Below are 27854 nucleotides of genomic sequence, written 5' to 3'. Positions count from 1 at the left end.
TTGTCAAATCTAACAGCCATTTTTATTACATCTGGATCTTCCAGCTGGTCATCTTCATCTTGGGTCTCAGTTTCTGAAGATGTTTTCTTTGCTCCAAAAATAGCTGTTGTTTTTTCATAGAAGTCAGCCATTTCAAAGGCTTCACTATTCAAACAGAATTCCTCTGTATTAGACATCAGCTTGCAAATTTTTGTATCACATTATGATAGAGAAAAATATAGATACCGATTGTATTTAAATAGAGTATATACGTGCAGAGAATCACATGGAAATGTGGCTATATTCTCCACACTGACATTTTATTGTTTCCTTCTCCAGTTCCTATCAGATACTGTTGAGCCACAAGTAGAAAAAGAACATTCTCATTTCCGGCACTGTATATTCAATTTGTAGCCTGAAAGCCCAGGCAGAATCAATCAGAAATACAGGTCCTGCAATGTTCAGGTTATTAGCTAAATTAATAACTTGCAGGTGGATTAATCAAAAAAGAACATCTCAGAGTGACTCATCTACCTAAGGGCAGTATGAGGAAAAAGTAGGTTCTTCTTCCCATTTTACTATTTAAAAATACTACTAGAAATAAACACTAACATCCACATACCCCAAAATCTATGTTTTTCTAACTTGACAGGTTTATTCAGAAGCCCAAATACAAGGGAACAAGCTACCAGGATTTGGGTCAAATGCAAGAGCCTCAAATCCTTTTAAAATTCAGATCCATGGCAGGCTGCATCTACTTTGAAAAACTGAGACTATCCATTTTCTACAGATGATAACAACAATAAAACCTGCAGCATAATAAAACTTACTTTCCAACTGCTATGAGAATGCTCATTGGTATAAGGCTACCCAATGACAAAATGAATTTTGGGCACAAAGCCATCTCCAACGCTCTAAAGTGGAAAAGCAATGAAACTGAAAAATACTAACTGATGCTTATAAGACAACTTATCATGTACTGTTACGTAAATTTTTGTCTGAAATGCAGCAGCCTGTTCTCTTGCATTCAGTACTGAGGTTAAAATCGCAAATAGGTGTAACATCCCATCACCACCAAAAAATTTTACACTAGACGCCTGTTCAGTGTTCATGTGTATAAACTGTGACTCTGCTAATTACCTGTTTAAAGGATTGACTCTTGCTTTACAATTTCTTTTCTTTACATACTATGCATTACCATTCATTCTGTAGAAAACACCACCACCCTTCTAGATAAGATTTTTTTGAAGTTGTAGAAGATTGTTTCACTTTCAATCTATACTATCTCTCTTCTAACCATATTGGAAAACTATAAGCAAAATAGATAGTAAGGTACTATACTAAAAAATGTTTAATTATTTACACTGTAAAAGTGCAACTTGCAAAGTTTAAATGTTGTTCATGGATTCCACTGTTCCTTCACAAATAAAAGGCTAGCTCCTCTTATATGTAAAATACAAATGCCGTTCATTATGTTGTAATATAGTAATCATGAACAGCAGTGTTTATAGAGAACCAAAACTGGTAAGTCACAATAAACTGGCAAAAGGATTGCAGGCTTTTCCATTCATTTTGAACAAGGACAGAATGCTTATTAGGGTTTGCTAAAAAACAATAACTCCACTTGCAAACTATTTCAAGCTTTCAACATTTCTATCCATTTTCATACACATAAGATAACAAACAGTTTCAAACTGTTTACTTTATAAAAAAAAAAGAGAAACTCTCTTCCCTTCCATTCCATCAGAAGGATAATTATAGCACTCAACATGGTACGACACACGCAAGCTCAGACCTTTATTTTGTTCAGTTAGGAAAGGGCCCAAACCTGAATGCCCCTCCATTCTGTGCAAATTCTTTAATCACATGTTTATTTTATGGTTTCTCTCAGACTTTTCCTTCTTCCTTTTTTTCTCTCCCTCCGAGAAATTTCATCCAGACTGTATCATATGTGCAGGATGAAGAGATTCACTAAAGCTACTATATTTCATCCAAAAGGTTGTCATTATTCATTAGCTTATTTCAGGTATGAAAAGCAGCACAAAAGAAATACATCTAAGTGACATATAGCTGACCTACATACATCATTTTTATTTTATCTCTAAATGTTCATTTAAAAAAACCACCTTGTCATATACATCCCAGTAACATTAAAAACCCAACGTGGAAAAGGAAAAGTTAAAACAAAGAAGAAGACAAGCTCCATGCTATTAAGGCTCCAGACTAACTCTAGAGAACGCTGAAACTTTTCTTAATCAGTTAATGCAAATATTAGAGAAATATTCACTCAGTGAAGCACCACTTAAATTGGTATGTTGACTACATAAACATGAGGATTAAAGCTTTAAAACCTGAGCATGGAAAAAACCTAGAGAAGTTTACTGTATTTTAACCTGAAAAGTTTATTGCACATCTCACTAACTGGATTTTTTTTTTTCTTATTTCATTTATTTTGGTTTTTGTTTTCTGCAACCTCTTCTGAAAGTATGAGATATCAAGCAATACTAACGACAGAGAAATGCAAGTTTGACAGAGAGTACAATTCCTGTTTCCCATTTCTGAAGTACTTGCTTACCAGATCTCCTGTGTGGACTGCGCAGCATGCAGCTTCTTACCCTGAGTAGTTTCCAACTGTTCCCTTAACATCTGACACAAACAGTACTTTGTGTTGGTATAGTGATTATCATACCTCACTGCCTGAAGGAGAGAGACAAGGTATATAAAAACATACCAAATAAATTTACATAATGCTCATGTCTCTTGATAACTTTCAAAATCGTTTTTGAAAGAGAAACCAGTAACATACTCAAGACTACTCCTCAATGTGAGTATAATCTGATTATTCTGACATGCTTTCTCAAACTGAAATTCAACTTATTCATATACTTAAGAGTTGACCAGTCTACATACTGACTAGCAATGGTGTGATATTTTAGTAACTAGTTAATGGCAATTCAAATTTATAAAACCCCCAAAATTTTGAATTGATGGCATGATCAAAGCCACAGATTTCTGATTAATTTCGTATTGTTACTAAAATTTTGAATAATAGATAAAGCTTTATATAATAGATGACTCAGCAAATGGAGCTATACTACTATAATACAGCATTACTCTACTGGCAAATCATTACCTTTGCTTTCCTGCTGTTAAAAATTCTTGACACTATTTGTGAAAAGCAGTTATTTTCTAAAAATTAATCTAGCAGCAACTGAGTACTTAATATTCCTTCACTTTTCCGTTCAATATTATTTGCACAAGTCTAACATCAAGAGAGTTCTCCTACATGTCATTAGCTTTATATTCCCAGACATTTTTAGATAGCCATGTAAGCCTCATAAATATTCCCAAGAAACTAGGGCTAAAAAGCATGCTACATACGAAAAGAATGATCAGGAAAGACTGTTTTCTGAATACAGATTTCTGAACACTTCTTTCTGAACAAAATACAACATAGGAAGCAGTGGTTGATTTGCAGGACTCATGTCATATGCAGTAGGTTAAAATATCCCCAGAGCCTAAGGCTTTGGAGTAAAGAGGAGTTAAGATATCGTAGTAAGAGTTTCGTTAACATATCTAACGAATGCTAACTACAAATAAGGTCTTCCAAAAAAACATACATATTTGATGTAATTTTCCATGACATCCTTCAAAGGAACAAAACCCTCTTTTCTGAAGATAGATGGGTTCCACATGGCAGCACGAGCTATCATTACTGATGAGGCAGCTGTTGCTTTCTGGAAGGTCTCAATGTCAATATATTCTTTGATGAAGTCATGAGATCCTCCGCTGAAAATTAAGATCATTGTTATAATCATGTTTTATGAAGTTTTTATCAAGTTTTATTTGCTACTACTTCAACACAGCCTTGTATTTTCATGTGATATTACATATGGTTTCAGAGTCTATTTAGGATATTATCTCAAATCTAAGAGAACAAATGGGTCTGATAGCTTTACTAGCAATGGTTCACTAAAACACCGATTTTATATAGTATTTTTCATTCATGCTTCTCTTAAAAGTAGAAGACTTTTTATGAAGAAAGAGTAGTTTGTGTTTTACACAAACTGTGTGCTTTCACACACTTGTAATATTTAAGGCTCATGTATCATTTCCATGTTGTTGTTGATGATAACGATACCTTGTTATTGTCAGTTCTGTAACCTTCAACTGCATATTAATTGTGTCGGATATTAAAAAACAAGTATGGGTAGCATCATTCTGGAACTAATATATGGAGAGTAACTACCAGTAATACTTCTGGATCAATCACAGAGTACTTTAATGTTAAAAGAAGGCAGAATTGCTTCTATTGTACTGCCTTTCCTTTCAAGTCAGCAAGTCAGATGTGTTAGTAAGCGAAAAGAATACTTAAACCACTTTTTCTTTCTTTTAAAGTTTCCCATCACTATATCTTTTAAATATAAAATAGAAGTTGGACTTTTGAACTATGAAGTAGGATCTTTATCCCTTCAAAAGCAGAAACACTGTCAAACTCAAAATAAAAACTACAGAACAATAAATTACTTTAAAACCAGACGTTTATGCTGTGAAGACCGAACAAGCAAGTTTCCTGCACTAATGAAAGATTATTCCATAAACACAGTAACACTCTAGAAATCACAGAATCAGTCCAAACTTCTTGTCTTTTTCTAGGATCAGTCTGCTTCTTTTATTCATTCCTATATATTTCCTGACCAAGTTTGAGAGACAAGTGGTTAAAATTCTCAAAATACCAGGCAAATAAATTGCAGCAGGGATCAAGTACCATGGATCAAGTATATTTAATAAGCAGGATTCCAAGTTGCACGTTTACATTTCTTTAAAGAGGAAAAAGTTTCACTAAGTGGATATAAAATAAAAATCACATGTTTTTCAAAGAAATCTTTAAAAAAACAGGATTGTTAAGGTTAGTTCAGCATGTTGGGACACTTCTAAAGAAGTAAAATGATGGAAGGATTAATTAGAAGCAATTTATCAACAGCAAACCTCTGATATTTTTTCATCTTAATTGCACACTTCATCATAGAAAGTGCTCAAACAGAGCCGACATTTCTGTGACATGCATAAAGTCTAATAAGGAAAACTGTTAGCCTCACCTACGTAGGCAAAGGATTAATGGCAATGTACAGTGTGAACTTTTCTTATTTTTTTAATGCCATATTGCTTAAAAAATTATTCTGAAAACTAGAAAGGGGGTGAACCACCAAAAAGTGCATCAACAGAGATAATCAGCATGGAATATGCCCTTTGTCCAGTACAGAAACAGGCCTTCTGACACTAAAATCTGTAACTTTTGATGTATTTTCTACAGAGAAATGTGAACAGGGAAACAGTTCTCAAATTCCTGATCGAAGTATATGGTTTGCAGAGATGCAACTTTTCCATGAAAAGTCAAAGTCAATGAAGAGAGAACTTCACTTAAGGACACTGCTTCTCTGGCCAAGAATACCTTACTGCCACTTGTAAAAAGGTCAAACATCAGAAGATGTCAGTCAGGTAGATCAGATACATTCTGATACAGCTTGATACTTTTCATTACCTCTGCTTCCAAAATTGCTCTAAAACTCACCTGTTTGTAGCTAAACTTTTCCAAGACTGAGTTCCTTGTGACCTTGTTACTGAAGAATCTATTGATACAAGCAGAGATTCAGTGGGATCATGTCTGTATGTCTGGAGACTACGGAGGTCTTAGGGAAAATGTGAGGCCACAGGATATTACACTGGTTTTGAGCAGTGAGACAGGTGATGTCTCATGTGCAAATGCCCAAGATACACGGTGGTAGTTATAACCAGTCACTGCACAGAGCTTAAAAGCACAGAGAACTTAACTGCTGGATGCAGCCAGGATAGACTGTGACACACAAAAGCAATACTTTTTGAAAAATACATGAAATTTTTAAACCGAAAACTGAGGTATGGTGATATTTCATAAGGTCAACTTGTATCACTGCTATCTCTGCTCAGATCTGATCCTTGGTAGAAGGTAACACTGGATTAGCCTTATGTGAAGGACTTTCTCCTGCATTTGCAAATCTTAAGTTAGGTACAGGCATTTGGCAGTAATGAGCTCATCAGTCCAACTTACTTTGCTATTACTGGAACAGAGACTGCTTCAGAAATGGCTTTGATCACATCACAGTGGACAGGGTGCTGAGGCCTCTCCTCTTTCTTCCTTTCCAACAAACAAAAAAAAGACAAGACCAAAGATTTCCTGTGGAATATGTAGATATCTGAATCACAGCAGACATGACTCAAGGATTATTGGGACATACTTATTTCTGCTTATTTACTTTATATATATATATATATTTTTTAATTTTTTTTCTTAACACAAAACTATTTTATATCAAATGCATTTTAAAACATTGTTACCATAATTCCATAGCCACATAAGCAGCATTTTTAGATACACAAGATGAAAGATAATTTTAGTTTGTTTTGGTCTTTGAAACAAAAATTTGAGAAAAATAGCAGCAAGCAGTTCTGTTTTCTAATTACAGGCCTGATTTTCTACTACACCGATTTCATTAACAGTTGAAATCACAAACACGTATAACATGTAGAGTATACTCTAGTCAGATCTTACAGTGCTACATTCATCAGCAAACTAAAAAAACTGAAGTCTCTCCTTCATAAAATTGATTTACCTTCCATGGACTGCAATGGCTGCAACACCAGTTTTTTCTATTCTCTTTACCAGATTCACAGTATCCTCTACCTGACGGATAAGAGAGAATGACACGATTTAAGTTCAAAGAAAAAGGAATAACTATCCTGTGACCGTTGTAGAAACAAATGTTGAAAGACTTTTACCAGAGGGCTACGATTCCTGTATTTCAGCAGTAGACCCCAAAGTGCATAATCTCATATCCTCAAGCAAATTACTACATATCATGGCAAAAGTAAGAAACCATTTTCAAAAATTCCTTGTAACTATAGATCACAAACTTTCTCAAACCAGGTAACACAGTATTTTGTAGTAGGAGAATATTGTCTGACAGGTTTTTAGACTGTTATCTGAAAATGACACAAACCACTTAATTAGAAAATCCTATCTAATGAGTACTCTGTGAATTATAATTAAAATGCATCTTTATAAGAGGATCCCTTCTGAAACCAATGTAATATGTAATCACACATTCATAAATATTCCTCTCACATGTGTCTTAAAAATGTTAACTAGTACCTAAAACATTCCAGTGATATTCATACAGGACCAGTGAACCAAAAGATAGAGAGGAAAAAAGAGAAGCTCACAGTGTACCTTCAAAGAGTTAAGATGCTGTTAAAAGGCAGAAAGAAATTTGACACAATGCTGGATTAGCCTGCCTTATGCAGCTTTGTGGAAAGACAGAAAACAAAAAAGATGAGGCAAATTTTCTTTTCAAAAGCTGAAGAATGATCTGTGGCTCATCACTAAATCAGCACACTCAGACTTTAAGAAATGCAACGTCTACCAGCTGGCATGGACGGAATGACAGCAGCTCACCTGCTGTTCTGATGGACATGCTATGTAAAAGCAGCTTGAAACCAAAAGGAAGAGGCTCTAGGATAGTTGTAGAAAATAAAGAGATGTGCCAGTTCTCTCATTTAGTACCTTCACAACCAAACTTATCTTAAATAGTTACTCATTCTTTTGACACAGGCTTCATTTATTCATTTTATCATTTTAAGTGCACATGTAAATGACCTTTGAACAGTAGCTAGGTCAGTTACACTTCATCCATCTCCAGAAATACCTATTCAGGTCATACGCAATCACGGTTATCTAGGCAGGTAATTAAATACACAACTGGAAAATAACCAGTCATTAAAAGAGAAGGCACATCATCTCCTGGAGATTTAAAAACATAGCGAGTTCAACTGGGGGAGAAAAAAAATCAGTTAGAAAGCTACATCAGCTGTAAAAAGAGGAAACCACCACTATATTTTCAGTATGTTCTTAATTAAATTCTAGCAAAATACTGACAAAACAAAATGTAACAGCTTTAGCAATATAACAGTCTTACCATAATTTCTTTGAAATGAATGACTGTACCTAAGAACCTTCAGAAAAAAATAGTCATTCTAATTGCAATGTTAAATGAAGATGCTGTTACTGAGAAGGAAGATTTTGAACCTCCTTGTATAAGCTAGCAATTTCAGTACTTCAATCCATCAAAATGTTTCTAAAAACGCTGCAGAAGTTTTTAATTCAGGTATCACTGGACATAGAGCAAATGCAAAATTTCCTTGCAGTGTAGAATACGAGTAGTTTATAGAGTACAGGCAGTTTCTTTTGTAAATACAATTTCATTACTGAAATCTTCATTGTTAACATGAATGTTGGAAGTTGGACAAGTAACATCATGGTCGTCCTCTCTTGAAGTTTAAACTTCAAGCAGACTGAAGAAATTCAAAGTTCACTGCACTCTTCTTATGTACACATGATATTACGCTCAGTCAATTCCACACTTAGCAGCCATCTTCTAAAAGAAGAGTGCATTTTTTCTTTTAATTTTAATTTAGTGCTTATCCACCAGCAAAAGCTTTGGGATTAACTCAATAGGTTACAATTAACAGGACTAAAATATTTTTTTAATGGAAGTATCCACATGTGGAGTTCAATGGAATAAAACCATGTGCACACATCTAATGTTCAGCATTTTCTCGACTTTTTAGAGAGGAGAAACGAAGTTTGGCATCTGATGTGAGCAGCCAGAAACGACACCTGCTTGTAAGGGGGAAATTACCAAACAGAAGAAAATATCTTCTGAAAAATACTGAGAGAGAGAAAATGCCTGCCAGCCTGAAAACCATTAGCCTGGGAACTAGGCCTGTGAACCCAAAGCACCTCTGGTAAGTGCAGCTCTGATGCTGGACACACGCTGAGACACCATCACTAAGTGCAAACCTAAGGAACCATACCAGCAACTTATCATCTGAAAAAGTAAAAAATAGTCTGGAAAAAGGGAAAAACATCCTGAGAAAGAAACAATATCTAACTGTCATTGGCTGTTCAAACTGCAAGAAGAAGAAAAGTCTGGGGGAAAAAAAAAATTTATCTAAAAGAATAGAAAACAATCATCTATTCGTTGCCCCAGGTGAAAAATAGGAATTAACAGCATCTACTAGCTGCTCAAGGGGTGGTGTTCTACGCCCTCTTGTGTTTCTAGGACATGAAAATTGTTTCATTTTTATCCAAAAATGGAGCCTCTCTGACAACTTCCCACGCTGCATATACTTTTCCTTTTCCTAAACAGATTAAAGTCTCCACACAAACTTTCTATGAGATCTCTGACTTGTGGCAGGGATGCCCGGCTGACTCCAGACTTCATGACACAGATAATCTTTGGAGTGAGTCTCTGTTATTTTATTGGTCCCCCTCCAGGCGTGCTTTTGGAGTTGGTTCGGTTTGTCTTCCTACTTCTGGGATGGTTGGGTTTCCTTCTGGGATCAGTTTGTCCTTCTGTCTACGACAATTTGGCTTCCTTCTGAGATCTGTCTAAAGCACCTAATAGCAGTCTTATACCATGCACATATATATATATGCATATTCTATCAGATCTGCTGTTGTATTATTGACAAAGTTGCTTCACTAGTGATAAGTCTGTAGTAACCTGCAATAGTACATACCTACTTGCTTGTTTCTGTTACTGATTGTTGCTATAACTGATTGTTGCCATATTAATCATTGCTGTCATGCTATTGTTTGTTGCTGCTAATAATGTGTGATAGCTTGAGATAGATATACTTGTATCTTGCTTTATTAATCATATTTACTATGGTGATTTTTGTGGTGTTTGTTGTAATCTAATAAAGTTGAGAAATTTAGAAGCTAAAAGCTTCTGAGTCCTCATGTATCATGGAACCCGACAAACCCACGATCAGGATATCCATACACCCACAGGCCAGATAATCCTTTAGGTCATGACAGCATCCCAAACAGAAATTGTAATTCCAAGTGCTATTTCACAGTAGCAGGTCTAAAATGCCAGTATATTAGAATACTATACATCTTAATTTATTTTTAAATCACAGAAATAAGCAACAGCTAAACACTTTAGCATAACAATTTGTTCTTACTGAGGGCAAAATGCGGATTTTGCAGGTTACTGGTTTACAAATTCCTTTAACAAGGGTAGTCAGTATCTGGAAAAAGGAAAAGAAAGAAGACAAAAACATGATCACAACAGTGACATTAATAAAGCTCTCCTCCTTTCTCTCTCTAAGATACAAAGAAATAAGAACAATGTAACACTAGTTAAGTGTTCCTCTATAAAGAATCTTACATGTTAGATGGATACATGCAGACAATTGAGTATATAATTTTATCCAATTGATATACAAACCTATTTCTGGTCCAAGTAATTTTTATTTCCACTTCTTTTTTGATTTCAACTGGATTTTTATACAGCTATTATCTGCTGCTGGAGTTTCAATACTGCTTTTAAAATGAGGCAAGCAGTAAACTCTGATAATTTCAAAATAAAGTGCAAAAGTTTTTAATTTTCATGCAGCTGCTTTCACAGTTTTTGAGTTGTGAGCTTCTTATGAAAACTAAATACAAGTATTCCATAAAAAGAGATTCTTTTTTTAAAAATGAAAGTCTTCAAAATGAAAAAAATGAGAAGGAAATATCAAACAACATCATCAAATCTTCTAAAAGAAAACAAAAGTTATAAACTGAATTCCATGCTTAACGCAAAACACATTTTATTCATTAAAACAAACTTAGAATAAGCAGACAAACGAGCAGTTGTTAGTTTAACCATTTAAGAACTAGGCTACACAAAATCTCCTTTTCACAGTCTGAATTGAAGTCCAACAGACCATACTTGAAAGGGCCATGTAATAGCCTATACATGTTTAAATCACTGCATAACTACACAATAAGTGGTACCAGAAATCCAATAGCTGTCTAAATAAAAGAGTGGAAATCAGCTGATCCTGACTGTTACCAGAGAAATATTTGGTTTTCAACTGTTTTTTGAGATATTATCACACATGTTATTCTGAGTACACTTCCCTTTTATAAAATGGATGGTACTGCAGGTAAATTATTTCCTTCAAAGTTTTGTATACTGTGAAACATGAATTTTAGTTACTGCGCTATGAGGTTCCAAATACAAAAAAGACCTGTTATAGCTAGCACTCATAAGTCCTTAACAGCTGGCAAGTGTCACCTTGTACTGTCTATTCAAATCTTCCCTAAGTAGTGTTCTCTCAAATAAAACAGTAAGGTCCAAGAAAAATATCTAAAACCCCTCTTCAGTATTTTTAATATGTACCAGTTTTGCATATAAATGAAACTGAAATTACATAATTTTCCAAACATCATCACTATACCATTTTTCTTGCAATAGCTTCATCAGCATCTCACAAGCTTTCCGTGTCAGCCTCATTAAGGATTCCAGTGTGAGAACCATGCTCTACACTTTTTAATCATATAGAAAGCTTGCTTTTGGAGCTGTAATTTCAGATGTCTTTTGCAGGCTATGAGTTCAGTTATCCCTTTGCAGCTAGCTAAGAATAATTTTTATGCATAAGATTTTGCTGCCTATTAACATCTTAAATTTAAAAGAACAATTCCAAATTTTTGAACACCAAGTTTCCTGCTCTTCTGAAGATGGAAATGAAATGTAATGGTTGTAGAGGGGAAGGGAAGCTACTAGCAATCATATTTACAACTGCCTCTCATTCCTATGAGAAATTTTTGCTATATTTACTTCTAGTCTGTTTTCCTCTCAGTTCCCACTCCTAATTTTTTTTCTTCCAGCCTTCATCACCTCATACTTTATAAATTACAATTTAATTCTGGATGGTATCACCGACCTTACCTAATTTACCATGTAGGTGAACACCATGTAGGCCTTAAAAAATTTGGTTCCGGTTCCAGCTCTGTATTGTTAGCTGACTTTGTGAAGACAACAACACTTAACCTGATTCTGTGCTCTCTTTTGGAAAATTGAGAGTGATACAATCACCAAAAATATTTTGAGATCACGACTAGATCACTTGTACTTTTGCTTTTCGTATCTGCTAATGAAAGAGAGTAACAGGTCCAGTCTATTGCATTTAAACTCTCGTTTTGGCACAATTAGTAATGCTTTCAGTTGCTGAATGGTCGGTTTATACAGCTTCGCTAACAATGTGGCTCTTGACACCAGAGATTCTTACATTTGGCAAAAGGCTAACACTCTATCATGGTTATAAAGTGCCCTTCTAATGGCATGTCCTCAGAGAACGAAATAAATGGTGCAAAACAACCTGTTTTCACATCTGAGCTTACAAAGGACAGTATCTAACCAATGGATCAGCTTGTGGAAACTCTGTAAGTCCTACTAGCCTGCAAAGCTGAATGATGTTACCACAATAAAAAGAAGAATTTACAAAGGACTGACTCAGCATATGTTGTAGACAGAAGGAAAAGGCAGAAACTGCAGGGATCAGAAAGAGACTGTCTATGTTTCAGAAGAGTTATGCAGATGAGTGAAGAGGGTCTGGTCTCTTCAAAAGACTGATCTACACCAAAGAACCCTTAAACCAAAACACACTCAGGAGTCACATGGAAAAAGTCAGAGCAATGCTTTTGGTATTTTTATTTTGTCTAGATCTGCATACTTCTGATAGTACAAGAAATGAAGAATGAAAACATTAGCCACTGTGTACCATGATTCAGTTATTACTGAGAAGTAAATCGTGAATTATAACTGCCCTCAGCAACTCTGAAGGAGGATACAGTGAGCAACTAAAAGGTAAAGGGAAACAAGACAAAGTTCACAGTTAACTCATCTATGAATTACGAAGAAGCAAGTCTTTATACAGAAAGAAAATAAAAGAACTAAACACTAAGAATGTTCCTGGAAACCTAGAGCATTGTCTGGACTCTATTTAATCTCACGAAGCTTGGAAGTCCTTAGGAAAAAATAAAAATTAAACACACCCCCCCCATATTACATATGTGTATTGCATATACATAGATGTATGTATATATATATCTTTTTTATATAATTTATACAGGGAGAGTATAAATATATATAAGAGAATATATACACACACATAAATATGCACATATGTATGAACCTTTTTCATACTGGTTCGCATGGGGTTTTATACAGAATTACATGCATATGCACGTAGAACTCCTCCCTCTGCACCACATGTGAAAGTTTTCAAACTGAAAAGGAGGAAGGTAGCAATTTTATAGTTCAGACATGGACAAGGAGAACTGACTCAGGATTATTTATCCATAACCTTAATTTCAGTATTTAAAACTGATTATTCCATTCTAGCTTTTACAAATTTGTCTTCTATTCATTCATTCCCCTTTCCAGTAGAGCACCAGTACACAATACTTTTTAAGGCAGTTCAAAACCCACAAGGCGATACTTACAGACTCTATTTTGTCAGGATCAGATAGCAGTGCTGCTCCCATACCTCCCTGGGCAAACATACAGAAATTGTTACACATTAGGCAAGCACATTTTTCAACTCAATTATTTTGCCTAATAGCAGACCACAGCAAAAGTACAATGTTATACTAAGGAAAACAAAAAGGGGGTGGGGGAGATGACAAAACCTAAAATGCAGGAGCATTAGCGAACGCTTTGGTGAAACATTGCCTAGAACTGTATCAGAATAATTAAGCAGTAACTCAGGACACCAGCTTGCTCCCGTTATTTTATGGAGCAGACAGGATTTCAGAAAGCCATTTTTAGCAACTATAATCACACAGTTTCTACTCATTAAGTGACAGCTGAACAGATTTATTGTTTTAACATTACACACCATGTTTGAGAGGTCTTGATGTCTGTAGTTTCTGCCTACACACTACACTTAGAAAAACAGGCTACGACAAATTAAGTGGCCGTATTGAACACGAATTATGAACACTTTAACAATTCAGTATTTTAGCTGCTCTTTCTGCACTATTTCATCTGCATACATAGACCTGGAGACCAACAGGCAAACATAAGTTCAAAATTGTATGAACTTTTTTGACCCGAAACTACTGCTGGAGGTTAACCACCAGCATTTGAATTTTTGATCTTTCATCCTAGTAGAGGGAGGATGTTTTGGTGTTTTGTTCTTAAATAAGATTCTGTGGAAGGATAAAACAGTATTCCCTGTAATTCAGTATAAAACAGAAGAAAGTAACAAAGGCTAAAGAAAACATTAACGGAAATACCATGAGACCATTATGAATTTAACGATGTGTCCTCAACATGACTATGATTCCTTGATAATACCACTATCTCAAAAGCTATCTGCAGAATAAAAGAGGAAGTTCAGAACAGAATTTAAATATACAAAGACTGCAGAACAGGGGAAATAAGTAGTTTACATTCTTTTAAATTCAAATTTTAATTTTCACCATACCTCACTTAACCTTGTCATTTTCACAAGTTATCATCAAAACAAAGAAGTTAATGGGATTAAAACCAGAAAAATCCTAGAAAAGTATGTGGGTAAAATTATTCACAAGTTAGAAGGAATCTGTTAGAAGAATTTAAGCAATTATTCTTCAGCATGAAAGCCAACTCACAAAACTAAGAAGCAGTGAAATGGTAAGTGCAGAATGTATTTATTTTGCAAGAACATTTGACATCAAAATGGAGCTCCATAGTCTAATACATTGATCCTTTATCTATACACTAACTGGCTTAACAGTGCTAGCAAACAGCTTGACTACCCTGTTTAGCCACAGATGATAAAGGACTAAGCTAGAATTGCATGTGTTTAACTCAAAAAAAATCAAGTTTTAACTGATCTACCCTCCTCTCACTTAAAACTAACCAATAATTGAACTCAGCATTGATAAGTTGCCAATGTTTACTTGCTCACATGACAAATTGTGATTCCTATTTTTAATAAAGCTAAGCAGAACATATTTCACTCATTCAACAAATTAGTGACCTCAGAAAGGTGCTAAAAAACCCTAAAAAACCCTTTATTTTATCCCACCTTACACAGCCTGACAAGAGTTTTCAGAATTCTGAACTTTGTACAGTAATAAAATTCAACAACCTCACTATGTTTTTCTCAATATTCAGTGGTTGTTTTGACAGCAAATACAACCACCACCTGCCCGTGGTACACCTCCACAATAACCTGAACTTACAAACTTCATACATGCTTACTCGCTTAAGGATATGGTATGTTTAATTACATAACCAAACCTATTCTTAAGGGAGATTACTAATAGAGTATTATTTTACTGTCTTAGAGTCATGACAACCTCAAGAATCTTTTGTTTATTGCAAAAAATAAATTCAAGTTCATCTGCATGAAAACTTTACTGCTTAAATTTGTTCAACTCAAAAAAACCAGAATACGTATTCTGCATTTCCAAGAATGAAAAAGCTTATTTAAAAGTAACCTTAGTAGAATATTCCTTTGGGCATCCCATGTTGATATCAATACCAGCTACATCATTCTCTCTGAAAGAGAAGAAACAATTAAAATATTTTTTAGCATATTAGAACAAGAATCAGGAAATAGGCATCTTTCCAGGAAACTTCTTTCATCATTAAGGCTTGAATGAGAATTTAAGGTTTTTATTTGGACTTCTGAATTTTTAGCTTCTCACTTACGTAAGAAGTTACATATTTATTTTAACAGTGGCCTAAAGATCGGTTAGTCCACAGGTTTCAATGACCAGTTGTCCTGGGTTCAGCAGTAGCAGTCACTTTTCTCCTTCTTTGTAGCTGGTGCAGAGCTGTGTTTTCAACTTTAGTCTGGGAACAGTGCTGATAATACCGGAGTTTTTAGTTGTTGCTAAGTAATGTTTACTCCAACCAAGGACTTTCTCAGTCTCATGCTCTGCCAGGGAGGAGGGGAAGCCGGGAGGAAGCAGAGACAGGACACCTGACTCAAACTAGCCAAAGGGGTATTCCATACCATGGCACGTCATGCCCAGTATATAAACCGGGGGGAGTTACCCGGAAGGCCAGATCGCTGCTTGGGCTGGGCTGGGTATTGGTTGGCGGGTGGTGAGTGATTGCATTCTCTCCCTTTGTTGTTTACCTTATCATTATTATCATTGGTGGTAGCAGCAGTGGTTTTGTATTATACCTTAGTTACTGGACTGTTCTTATCTCCACTCCTGGGAGTTACATTCTTTAGATTCTCCTCCTCATCCCTCCAGGAGCAGGGGAAGAAAGAAGTGGGAGAGTGAGCAAGCAGCTGCTGGGTTCTGAGTCACCAGATGGGCTTAAACCATGACACCAGTGTTGTGCAAAAGCTGCAAAAACTCATCTTCAATATGTTTATACAGGATTAAGTATATATAAGTATATCCACCACTAAATTCACCACTATCACTAAAGCAAGTCCTATTGAAACTTTCATCTATTTAAAATGGAGGCTTAAAAACACCTTTTAAATAGGTTTGAGACACACTTTTTATTTCTGCACAATACTTTCCTGGGGACTTCAAACCACAAGCAGTAGGAGACATTTTCAGGCATATTGGTCTTACTTGCAGTTGTGCAATACCCAGGGAAATTTCATACTGGAGACATCAAGGACACACTGCACCAACATAAAACCATCAATCCCAGTAAAAAACTTACGAAGCTTCTGCTTTGAGCAAGAATTTTAAATAGAAGTTGCACTTTTATCACTGGCCTTTTGTGATGCTACACTGCACTGTGCAGCCCCTACAGAACTTTTCTGGGTCCTATCAAGACCTACCTTGATCCTCTCATAAAAAAATGTCTCCAAAACAACTCCTCTACTAAAAAAACCAAACCAACCAAACAACAAACCAACCCATGGTAGGAAGGAGTGAGAGAAGATGACTTACACAAGCTTAGCTACTGCTAGGGCTCTTTCAGCATCTGCTGAACCCTGTTGGTAAGAGCAAGAGGATTTATAATTATAAAATATGATCAAATTAATAAAATAAATGCACTCACTTGCACATGTGTATAACTATAGTTGCTCTAAACATTTAGTATGAGTGACAGAAACCCATTCACAGCATAATGGCTAGTTAAAATATTTAGCTAAAACATGTACTAAAGTCAGCCACTGAATGACAAAAGGTGATGCAAAAAGGGATCCAGAGAGGTTTGTCCCCTCTTTTAACCTACAGCAGAATCAAATGGTCTAAGCCCATCACCATTAGATATTTACTTATCGTTCTTAAGAAGCTCCATTATTCATAACTCTACAGACTCTACAAGCAACATATTCCAGGGCTGTTACTGCCATTGAAAAAAGTCTTTTTCAGTATCTAATGTAGCCCACTCCCTACCTTCCACCAACCCCTATCACCTCTTGTCCTACATAAAGAGGTCTCAAAAGTAAATGACTATCTTTTTCTGTCTGGCAGCCTTTAATCCATTTGTTATATGCAGACATTACTCCTCTCTTATCTACACTAAACAATGCCATTTCTTTCAGTCTTTTCTGTGAGACTGTTTACTGAACAGTGTAAGACTTAAACACATGATCAAACAGCAGCATAATTTATTTCTGGTACATTTGGAAAAGTATCAAAGATACCTATTACAAAACCAAGCTGCTGTCAACAGAGCACAGAATTCATCTTAATCACTTCTTCCGAAAACAGCTGTATGGGGAGCTTACAACGCAGCATCTTGATCACAGAACAGAAATTCTGCAACACATCTGGTGTTAAACTTTACCTCCACCTGAAGCATCAAGAAACTGATAGTCTACAATACAGAGAGCTGCTTTAGACTTGGATTAACGTTACTAGCACTACCTTAACTATGTTGTTACTAGCAGAGTACCTGTGGTTGGTTTCTTACCATTTGAAAGACAACACAGTGCCTCTCCCTTTCACAGGTTCTGAAAACAACTCTTTCATTAGGTGCAACGAAGTCCACCGTTTCAAGTACTTCTATATGAAATGAGAAGCAGATAAACCAGACAAAAATCATACACAAATGTCATCATAAAGCAAGTCAGATGACTATGTAATTTGTATATAAACAAAATGCTACCAAGTAAGTCTTCTGTGAACAGCAGAACTAATGGCATCCTACCCTGTTCATGTCCTTGCAGCACATTTCTTGCACATTACTGTTCCTTCCCTTAGCACTCCCTAATCATCCCTAGCCTGTTTCTTGAGAAAGCGTCAGACCCAGAACAAGTCTAATGATGAATCAGCCACAATGAATGTAACAGTACCACTTCTGGAAAGGGGCAGTAGGAAAAAAAAAAGATTTGTAGTGGAATTCTGTTCCCCAACAGGGACACTACAAGCAACTGCTCCTGATGCCACTCAGCTGGGGAGGTTTCAAAGATATCTTTTTAAGAGCTTCCCTGTGAAAATCATTTTAGGCCAAATCTAGCCCATGGACCTCAAGTTAATAAAAAAAATGACAAACAGTGAGATTTTGTATGTTTTGCTTCCTTACTGCAGTAGATTAAAAGCTGTGTATATTATAATGTCATAAATGGCTAACATTTATAAAGACTTGTGATTGAAAACTGTCTCTACTGCAGTCCAAATGAATTTTAATTGGACATCACCAAACTTTTCTCAAAAAACTAAATGCCTTTGTATCTAATATTAGTTTTGCTCAGATTTTATATTAGCACATATACATGTAAAATTCTGGGGGGGGAGGAACCCCAAACCAACAAACCCCCAAACAAACTAAAAAATCCCCAAACAAACAAACAAAACCCATAAAAACCCTACAAACCAACCAAACAACAAAAATAAAACAACAGGTTTTTACTGTTTAGTGTAATAGGACATGAGGCAATAGAGAAGCTGAAGCCAGTATGTAGATACAGAACTGAGATGGTTATCTGTTAATTACAATTTCATTATTTGTCTTTTTAACCCACATAAAATTAAAGTTTTGACATTTTAAACAATGCACTGGAATTTTAACGTCCTGTCTTTTCCACCTACTAGTTTCTCTCACCTGATGCCAGGAAGCATAATGCTGAAACATTAGTTTTGGATTTCCAACAGCAATCCCATTTTTATTAATAAAAAAAAGAAGACATAATTCCACCAGCTAAAATTATAAAGTCTAACTTTAGAAGGCCTATACCTGCACGCTCAGTGACTCAGTTTTTTACCAGAATACTCATCAAATCCTTGTAATAAACTAAGTTAATGGTAGAGAAAGACCTTGTATTAGGGCACTAGAAAAAAGAGTCAGCTACTAATACAAGAGCCCTATTCTCAAAAAAAAGTTTACGCTTTCTCTGAAAGACACTAACTGAACTATTAAAATTCCTAAAGAAGGGAAACTGAAAGTTTGAAACTGTAGAGCAGCAGACAGGTGTAAGGCAGTGCTTCAAAAGCTCCTTTTGAGTCCCTAGTCATACTTTAGAGAGATTACATAAACTGATACCGCATTGTAATGAGGTATCATTAAAATGATACCTCAAAATTACTTCAGAAAAATAATTACCTTTTATCTAGCCAAAAGAATGTTTACAGATATTAACAAAATAAATGCTATACTTGCCATTTATAACCCTCTTACACTGCAGCATCTTTATGTCAATCAGCTCCTGAGAAGAAATAATAAAAATATCTAAGTGAGTTGAAGTGTTTAAGCCACCCAGTCCTAAGCAGTTGCCCATTTTATTAAATAAGAATATCTGGAAGTACCAAATATAAAAAAAGAATGCAAATGAAAACAAGATTTTAACTATATAACTTGCTCAATTGAAGTTTCAAAATATCAAATGAAGTTTCAAAATCTGAACATATGAATATGTTCACGTAATTCTATGAAGAACCATTTTTTTCCTAATACCTATCTAACAAGACAGAAACAAAGCACCTGAAGCAGAAGGGTAAGATAACATAACACTTTAGCAACAGACCACCTAAAGAATCAGTGTAGATTTGTACTGGCCAAACACGTAGGTGAACAAAATAGCAGTATTAGCCTTTAAGACTTCCTTACTGCAACCCAGAGCTTGAACAGTTCTCTGCATTTATTAAAAGACAAAACGAAGCTTTGTGTTGACCCTCACTAGAGAACCTAGCCTACAGTAACCATCCTTCTAGAATTTCTGCCTTTCCTTTAGAAAAAGCCCAGAACTTCAATCTACATACATTAGCTTAACTGCAGATTTATGCAACTCAACTTATTAAGGACTGCCTTTAACTGACAAAAGGCTATAGCCTGAACTAATATAACTTGTTAGCTGTTGAAATATGCAGCTGTTAATCCAACTGCTATATAAATTAAAGGGGAAAAAACCCCTCCCATGCTATAAGTGTTAGTTACTTGAAGAAGTTTAGTCCATTACAGAATCTCTGCTTTAGCAAACAAGACAAGACCTACTGATTTACAGGTAAGAGATAAACATGCAACAAACTAGGCTAGTCTCAATCTGTAGGTCATAAGACTATAGGTCTTATGAGTAATGCTTTTAATGCAAGTTTTTAAACTAATGCTCCTCTTCAGGTACTGTTCATGTTAACTTTGAAAACAGCTTTGAGTTCAAAAACGTGGAGGGGATTGGAAGGGAAATAGTAAAACAAAAGGATAAATCAGAAAATGAAACTTTACCTTACAGAAATAAAGTTACAAAATGTAGTTATCCCTACTTTTCTATTGCAAACAACTGCAGTATATTTGCCTTAAACAGCAATATTTTATGCTATCTTGTCAGTTCTGATGAAAACCTACAAAGCATAGTTTTTCTGACAAAATCTGTTAAGACAGTTATCTAACTGTAAGCACTAATCCATGTCAAAGGCATCTTAACTCTCCTGTCTCTCCACTGCAATGTGGGGAAGGTGGCAGACAATGTAAGGAGACTTTATTCCTGAGGCAAGATGAGAAAAACTACCACAGGTTTTTGGTTACAGGATTAACTTTCACACTACAGGTTTTGCTATATACTGCAACTTAATTACTTTGAGAGTCTCCTCTCTTGAGGTACTGTTCCTCTGGTATTGTGGCAAAAAGTGTGTGTGAAGAAGAAAAATGCTTTAGCTATACAGTTTACAATACTGAATTAAACAACTTCTCATATCCTGTGACTTCAACAGTAAGCAAAGCAATACCTTTATGTGTGTGGCTTGGTTGTGAGCTGGTTTTTTTTTATTTAAATCAACAATTTCTACATTACTACCTTCCATCGATTTCCTACACAATGGCCCTGTCACATCTGTGGTTAGAAATCCAGTAGCTGCTCAGTAACAAGGCTCTTTGCTACTAGTAAGTGTAAGAGATGCTGGAAAGTACCATGGCTGTCTGAAGCCTCACTCATTTTTAGTGTCTAAGACTTCTAGATACTGTAACTCTGCCTGTGATTTCTCTATTTATGAATGTCCTAGGTTTAGTGCAACAACTATTTTTCTCCTTCTTAGTAGCTGGTGCAGTGCTGTGTTTTGGCTTTAGTCTGAGAACAGTGCTGATAACACATCAACATCTTCGTTGTTGCTAAGTATTGCTTACCCTGATCAAGGACTTTTCAGTTTCCTGTGCTCTGCCAGTGAGGAGGGGCACAAGAAGCTAGAAGGCAGCAGAGACACAATACCTGACCCAAACTAGCCAAAGGGGTATTCCATATCACAGCACATCATGCCCATATAGGAACTGGTGGGAGTGAGCTGGAAAGGATCGATCACTTCTCGGGTCGGGCTGGGTATTGGTCAGCGGTGGTGAGCAATTGTGTTGTGCATCACGTGTGTTTATTGGGTTTTTTCCCTTCCCTTTTTAATTTTATACTTTCTCCCTTGTTACTTCCCTTATTGTTATTATTATTATTAGTTTTATATTATTTTTTAGTTACTGGACTGTTCTTATCTCAACACGTGGGGTTTACACTCTTTCGATTCTCCTCTGACCCCGCCTGGAGGTTGGGGGAAGAAGGGGATAGTGAGCGAGCGGCTGCATGGTGCTGAGTTACCAGCTAGGCTTAAACCACAATAATGATCTATAGTTAGCCTCCCAGAGAATAAAAAAAAAAAGTATTCTCACTTAATCCCACATAAAGCAGAGGTCATAATTCAAAAACTGGGAAAGCAGTTAACTATTGTTTGTCAAAGAAGAAAAACACATGTTATTACTCCCAATTTTGTATTAGACAGCAGCAACTATTCTACTGCATTCTGAGAGTTCTTCTGAGTTGTTCAGCAATAACTATTTCACATGGACCTGATCCAACTAATTAAATATTACTTGTAATTCTAGAAGCTAGAGTCAAAAGGTGAGCTGTGGCCAAGATAAAAACAGCATATTGTCTCTCAGAACAAATCTTTCCCTTCTCCCCCCAAAGAGAGCAGTAAGCAAACTCACAAGATTACTGCTGTGGAGGTTCTTGGAAAACATTGTAAATGACAGATTCTCATAGTTTGTTTCAGTCTGTTCTATTGGTATAGATCTAATATTCTCCAGGAACACCAGTATTTAAGGTATGTTTATGTCATGTTTATCTCTGTATTTTTTTCTTTGAACTGAGTCATGTAACTTGTACTGGTGCAATGGAAGAAGAGCTAATAATCATGCTGCAGGGGAAAATGGGAATACTGATGTACTGTAACAACAAGGACAGTGAAGACTAAGTACCTCTAGTTACAGAGCAGTCCTTACCAGTAATACCTGCAGCAAACTGGAGTCTCAACTTCAGTCAGCTTTAAGGAAAGCAGTTAAGCAACAATGACAGCAGCACTGTGAGGAGTATACAATGGATGCTCTGGGTTAGCACAGCATAACTAACCATGTGAGGCAGTATGTTAGCCTAAAGCTTCCTTCAATGTTGTGACTCGAAAACATAAACCCAAACAAAACCAAATACCAGCAATAACCAAAACCCAGTAGAATGTGAGGAAATTATGGTGAGTGTCTTGTCTAAATGAACTGAGATTATTAAACAGTCTTAAAATATGGGTTTGTGTAACTTGAGGACTGCTCAAAGGGAAACACCTTAAGCCAGAAACCTTCCCCTGTTTTTCTAAGGAAAAATATGTGTAGAAGGAAAAAGTTCTACAATAAACAAAGTCTACTAGTACTTTTCTGTACAATTTCGTTATCAGTTAATGCACCCTCATCTGCTCATCCTTCATACCTCACAGTACACGATATCAGCACCATAGTCCAGAGCGAGAAGACGCATTGGCAATGTTCCCACTCGGACCATTGGCGCCAGGATCTTCTTTCCTCTGAAACATAGAGCTGTGTTCACCGTCATTCCTGTTGCGGCAATACCTGACAGACAAAACCGCAGGAGAGCGCTATGGAATATCATTTCTTACTCGTGAAAGCCCAGAACTTTCCTTTGGCGGGAAGGGGGGTGGGAGCAGTGTGTACCCGGTTACACCTGACAGGGCTTCCCTCGCAGCGGGCCAGCCGGCCGCTCCTCCGCTGCTAGCTCAGCGGGCCCTGAGGTGCCGGGGAGGGCCGTGGGGGCTCCTTCCCCGACCAGGCGCGCCGAGCCGCCTCTGCGAGAGCCGCTCAGGGCCATGTTTGCTCCCGCGGGTGTCAGCTCTACAGCCGCCAGCCGAAACCGCGAACCTGAAGAGGAGGCCGCCGCCGCCTCCTAAGGTACCGGCCGCCGACCCCACCGCCTGAGGTACGGCGGCGCGCGCCCCCCGCCCGCGGCACTCACCGGCCTCGCGTGGCTACGCCGCGGCTCCGAGGGGCGGGGGAACCGGGGGAAGCGTCTGCCGACAGCGTCATCAGGGAGCGCCGGCGCCACCACGTGAAAGGCCGCCATGGCGCTGAGCCGCGGCGCGATTGTGGCTGCCTTCCCGCTGGTTCCGCGGCGGCTGGCGGCCACCGGGGCGGCGGCGGGCGCGCAGCCCCCCGAGAACGTGGTGCGCGTCCCCTGGGCCCTGCGGATGCGGCTGCAGCGGGGCGCGCAGCGCCGTCAGCGCAAGCAGGGAGAGAAGGCGGCGGCGCCGCCGCGGTCCGGGAAGCTGCTGCTGCGGAGCCGGCGGCCAGAGCTGAGCCAGCCCCGCTGGCAGACGGTGGGGCGCTGGGAGCAGCCGCAGCTGGTGTCGGCGGGCTGGAAGCACAAGAAGGCCTGCGGGGACTACTTCCAGCTGGAGCCCTCACAGGCGGCGGCTCCCGCCCTGCAGGCGCCGCCGCCTGACGCGGGGCAGGGCCCGTCCTTTGACGAGATGGGGTTGCAGCCAGCGCTGCTAGCCGGCCTGGGGGGCCTCTCCATCAGCCGCCCCACGGCGGTGCAGCGCATCGCCATCCCCGCGCTGCGCCGCGGCCGCAGCGCCCTCTGCGCCGCGGAGACCGGCAGCGGCAAGACGCTGGCTTACCTGCTGCCGCTGCTGGACGGACTGCTCTCCCGCCCCGCGGCGCCGGAGGTGGAGGCGGCGGCGGCAGGGCCGGCGGCGCCCCGTGGGCTAGTGGTGCTGCCATCGCGGGAGCTGGCGCTGCAGGTGGGCGCGGTGGCTGCGGCGCTGTGCCGGCCGGCGGGGTTGCATGTGCGCGGGCTGACAGGCGGCGGCGCGGCGGGCGGGCTGCGGAGGCAGCTGCGGGCCCCGCCGCCGGGCCCCGCCGTGCTACTGGGCACCCCCGGGGCGCTGCGGGAGGCGCTGCGGCGGCGCTTCCTGGCGCTGGAGCGGCTGCGCTGGATGGTGCTGGACGAGGCGGACACCCTGATGGACGACTCCTTCGCGGGGATGCTGGAGGAGATCCTGGCACACGCGCCCGTGGCCGCGGGTGCACCTGGGCCGGCTGGCCCCGGGGAAGAGAGGACCCAGGTCGTAGTGGTGGGAGCCACATTCCCCACGGGGCTGAGCCAGACGGTGGGGAAGTTCACCGATGTGGGCCAGTTTGTCACCCTCGCCACCCAGAGCCTGCACCGCCTGCCACCCCACGTCCAGCAGAAGTTTGTCCGCATCAAAGGCCAGGACAAGCTGCCTGAACTGCTGCAGCTCCTCAAGGAGCACCCAGCGTCCAGTGGGGCTATTCTTATTTTCTGCAAAAGTGCCAGCACTGTCAACTGGCTGGGCTATATCCTGGATGACCACAAAATCAAGCACCTGAGGTTGCAGGGACAGATGTCAGCAGCTGCTAGAGCCGGCATCTTTGCCTCGTTCCAGAAGGGTGACGTGTCTGTCCTTGTGTGCACTGACCTTGCCTCGCGGGGGCTGGACACCAGCAGTGTGCAGCTAGTGGTCAACTATGACTTCCCAGACACCCTGCAGGACTACCTGCACCGTGTGGGGCGAGTTGGACGGGTTGGAAGCAAGACACCTGGAGCTGTGGTTAGTTTTGTCACCCATCGGTGGGATGTGGACCTGGTGCGAAAAATAGAGACTGCAGCCCGGAAAAGGACAGGTCTCCCAGGCATGGACTCCTCTATTAATAAGTCTCCACCTAACAAGGGTTGATTCAGGTTGTCAAGCAGTAATACATGGCCTAAGCGTGAAGTCATTAAGGCAGAGCAAATGAGCTGCTGTGTGTGAGCTAGACTGGAAGAATAGAGGATTGAGCTTCAGAACCAGGTGACCAGGTTAACTCTGTGCATTGTTCTGGAAGCTGTAATAGTCATGTCCAGAGGCATCACAGTTCATGGCTTTCCAGAATGAAGCTTGTAAGTGAGTAGTAACATAGTGCCTTTGAAGAAGACTGAAGAATGATCTCATGAGTTGATTTTGTTTATTTTTGTTTAGACTTATAACTTAAATCCAAATCAGAATGAAGCATGCCTGTATGATGTGCAGCTCTGTTGTGTTTCATTGCTTCCCACCAGCAACAGCTAAACATTGATTGTTAAAGCTTTAAAATTACTGCTGTGGCAGGAAAGAAAAAGAAAGTATTTTCCTAACTTAAGCAAGTATAGATACATGTAGAAAGACTAAAGGACAAATTGTACCTGATTTTCTTGTGATGTAGCAGTTCATTTGGAGAATTCTGGACCAGATACCTCTTTATCTTTTTTGGTGGGAGCGAGAAGGCACGATAAAGCTGGAGACTTTTTCAGGGTCTTAATTTGTCATTTTATGGTCACCTTTCCCTGAGAAATGGGATGTTGCTCCTTCATGTTCTATTAAACAAATGTTCAAAAAGCCTTTAAGTTTTTTCGGCGCATTGTTGCTGCATGCTGTGATGACATGTCCAGACTGAACTGAGTGTAAAAACAAAGGAAACCACGCAACCCAGCGGAAAAAAAAAAAAAAGTCTCCTGTTAAGGGAAAGAAGTCGGGTTCTAATTCTAACTCACAGGTTCTAATGACTCACGTGTAATAGAGTACAAGATTTCTTTGAAGTATCTTGCCATTGTTCTTTTCTGCTTTAAACCAAAAGGAGGTTATTTTGTATCTAGCTACTAGTTTGTATCCATGGTAAATAATCACACAAACCCAGCATTTTAGCTCTGATTTCTGTTGCAGTGATTTGTCACAGCCTTTTCTTTTAATGGTTGTTTTTCCCATGCTGTCCACTTTAGCTAGTACTAAAACTCGGTATGTAGAAATAGTAAGCTGTTAAAAGAACATGGAACAGTATCTAAATACTTGGTCGTAGAGGAAATCAGATTCTGGAGCTACTTGTAGTATACTGAGTAAAAACTAAACAAACAGAAGGGATGCACATCACTTAAGAATAAGTGCATAATCTAGAAATTGTACGCCTGTACTCTGTTCACATTGCAGTTAAGGGGCTCTTAGGGGAAGTTACAAGCTGTGGTGAAATTATTTCATATAATAGAAAACTTTCAATTAGAAATACAGTGGAAGAGCGATTCTCTCGGAGACTGGAAAGCTTTTTATTTTGGACCATTTGTGGCGTAGGCTACTTGTGTCTCCTCTGTAGATCATTTAACTGCAAACCAGGCAGTTTTTGTGTCCACAAGCAGAACCTTACTCTTCATGTGTAAGAGTACGGTAAAACCTTAAACAGAAATCTGGGGACAATCTAGTGTTTTAATTTGAAGATCCTATTTCCATTCATTAATAAGCACCTTATGTTGTTATCTGTAACTGTAGACATACAGATTAATTTAAGTGAGGTAAATTTTATTTGAGAAACTCCAAGTAAGAAATTTTAATATTTGCTTGTCTGCTTTGCCCAAGCAATTTCAGGCTGGCTCTATCTCAAGTGTCATATAATTTGAATCTGATTGTTTTCAAAGCTTCAGTATTAGCATAAATTACTACCTGCTTCATAGAGTGTCTTTCCTGAGGCAGGTGGTGATGGTGACTGTGCTTCCCAGATCAATACGGAGATGCCCTTTTAAGTTTCTGAGGGAAGTTATTGCTTGGGATCTCAGATGTCTGACTTTAAGTATTTGTCTTCTCATGGTTGTTATACACGACTAAATCAATTGTTCAGGCTAAAGTTTCCTAACTGTGGCAGATGTGTACTGTACATCTGCTCTATTACCTGTAGTTTCCAGCTAAATGGTACAACCAAAGTTAATCACAGTTAAATGATAACCACATAAGCAGTCACTTCTGACACAAGATCTGTGGTCGAACTATGTGGCAATGGTTGTTGATAGTGAATGTATCTGCTTAATTTGTATTAGTAACTGAGTGGTGATAAGAGTAGTTTTTTTCTTGAGTTAAAATATGTGGAAGGAAAATGGAAGAAAGATTGGCTTCTCATAAATTAGCCAGATTATAAAAGGCAATGTGGGCATACTTGGAACTGAGGTATAAAATGCACATGTTAAAAATAAATTATTGATGTGTTACATGTTACAGAACTTAAGTGTATGTTCTGATGGCTGTAACAAATTCTATCAAAGATGTTCCTCAAGATCCTATTTGGATTTTTTTGTTATGTTTTTTTTAAAAGTATAGTTTGTAGTTTAACTTCTGTTACTCACTTTTAAAAGCTCAGTAGCACAGTCTATGAATCTGGAATTGTGTTACAGTGAATCCCATGACAGGTCAGTCTGGATTGTAGCACACAGTATGATCAAATTAGACAACACAGTGAAATAATAAAGTCCTTTTAGCC

General features: G+C 38.6%; 2 protein-coding genes across 4 annotated transcripts in view; one reads left to right on the top strand and one right to left on the bottom strand.

Moving 5' to 3' along the window:
- Window positions 1-23596, bottom strand: part of DUS2 (dihydrouridine synthase 2) — a 27296-nt gene extending 3700 nt beyond the window's left edge. The window contains exons 1-13 of one of the 3 annotated variants that reach the window (XM_030470992.1): window positions 23536-23596; window positions 22996-23135; window positions 19431-19476; window positions 17745-17836; window positions 16772-16815; window positions 15344-15404; window positions 13358-13405; window positions 10048-10113; window positions 6630-6700; window positions 6068-6154; window positions 3600-3768; window positions 2555-2676; window positions 1-144 (exon numbers count right to left, since the gene is read on the bottom strand). In XM_030470992.1, coding sequence (XP_030326852.1) covers window positions 1-144; window positions 2555-2676; window positions 3600-3768; window positions 6068-6154; window positions 6630-6700; window positions 10048-10113; window positions 13358-13405; window positions 15344-15404; window positions 16772-16815; window positions 17745-17836; window positions 19431-19476; window positions 22996-23118 — 1073 coding nt within the window. In that variant the 5' untranslated portion in view covers window positions 23119-23135; window positions 23536-23596. The other 2 variants (XM_030470993.1, XM_030470994.1) reach the window with 2 other exon arrangements.
- On the top strand, window positions 23595-27854 carry DDX28 (DEAD-box helicase 28). Its single transcript, XM_030470990.1, has one exon. The coding sequence runs from the start codon at window positions 23642-23644 to the stop codon at window positions 25277-25279; it is 1638 nt and encodes a 545-aa protein (XP_030326850.1). The 5' UTR covers window positions 23595-23641; the 3' UTR covers window positions 25280-27854.

Source organism: Strigops habroptila, chromosome Z (assembly GCF_004027225.2).
Source record: "Strigops habroptila isolate Jane chromosome Z, bStrHab1.2.pri, whole genome shotgun sequence".
NCBI lineage: Eukaryota > Metazoa > Chordata > Aves > Psittaciformes > Psittacidae > Strigops > Strigops habroptila.
The sequence above is the reverse complement of the archived record's forward strand: the minus strand, read 5'-3'. Positions and strand labels throughout refer to the sequence as shown.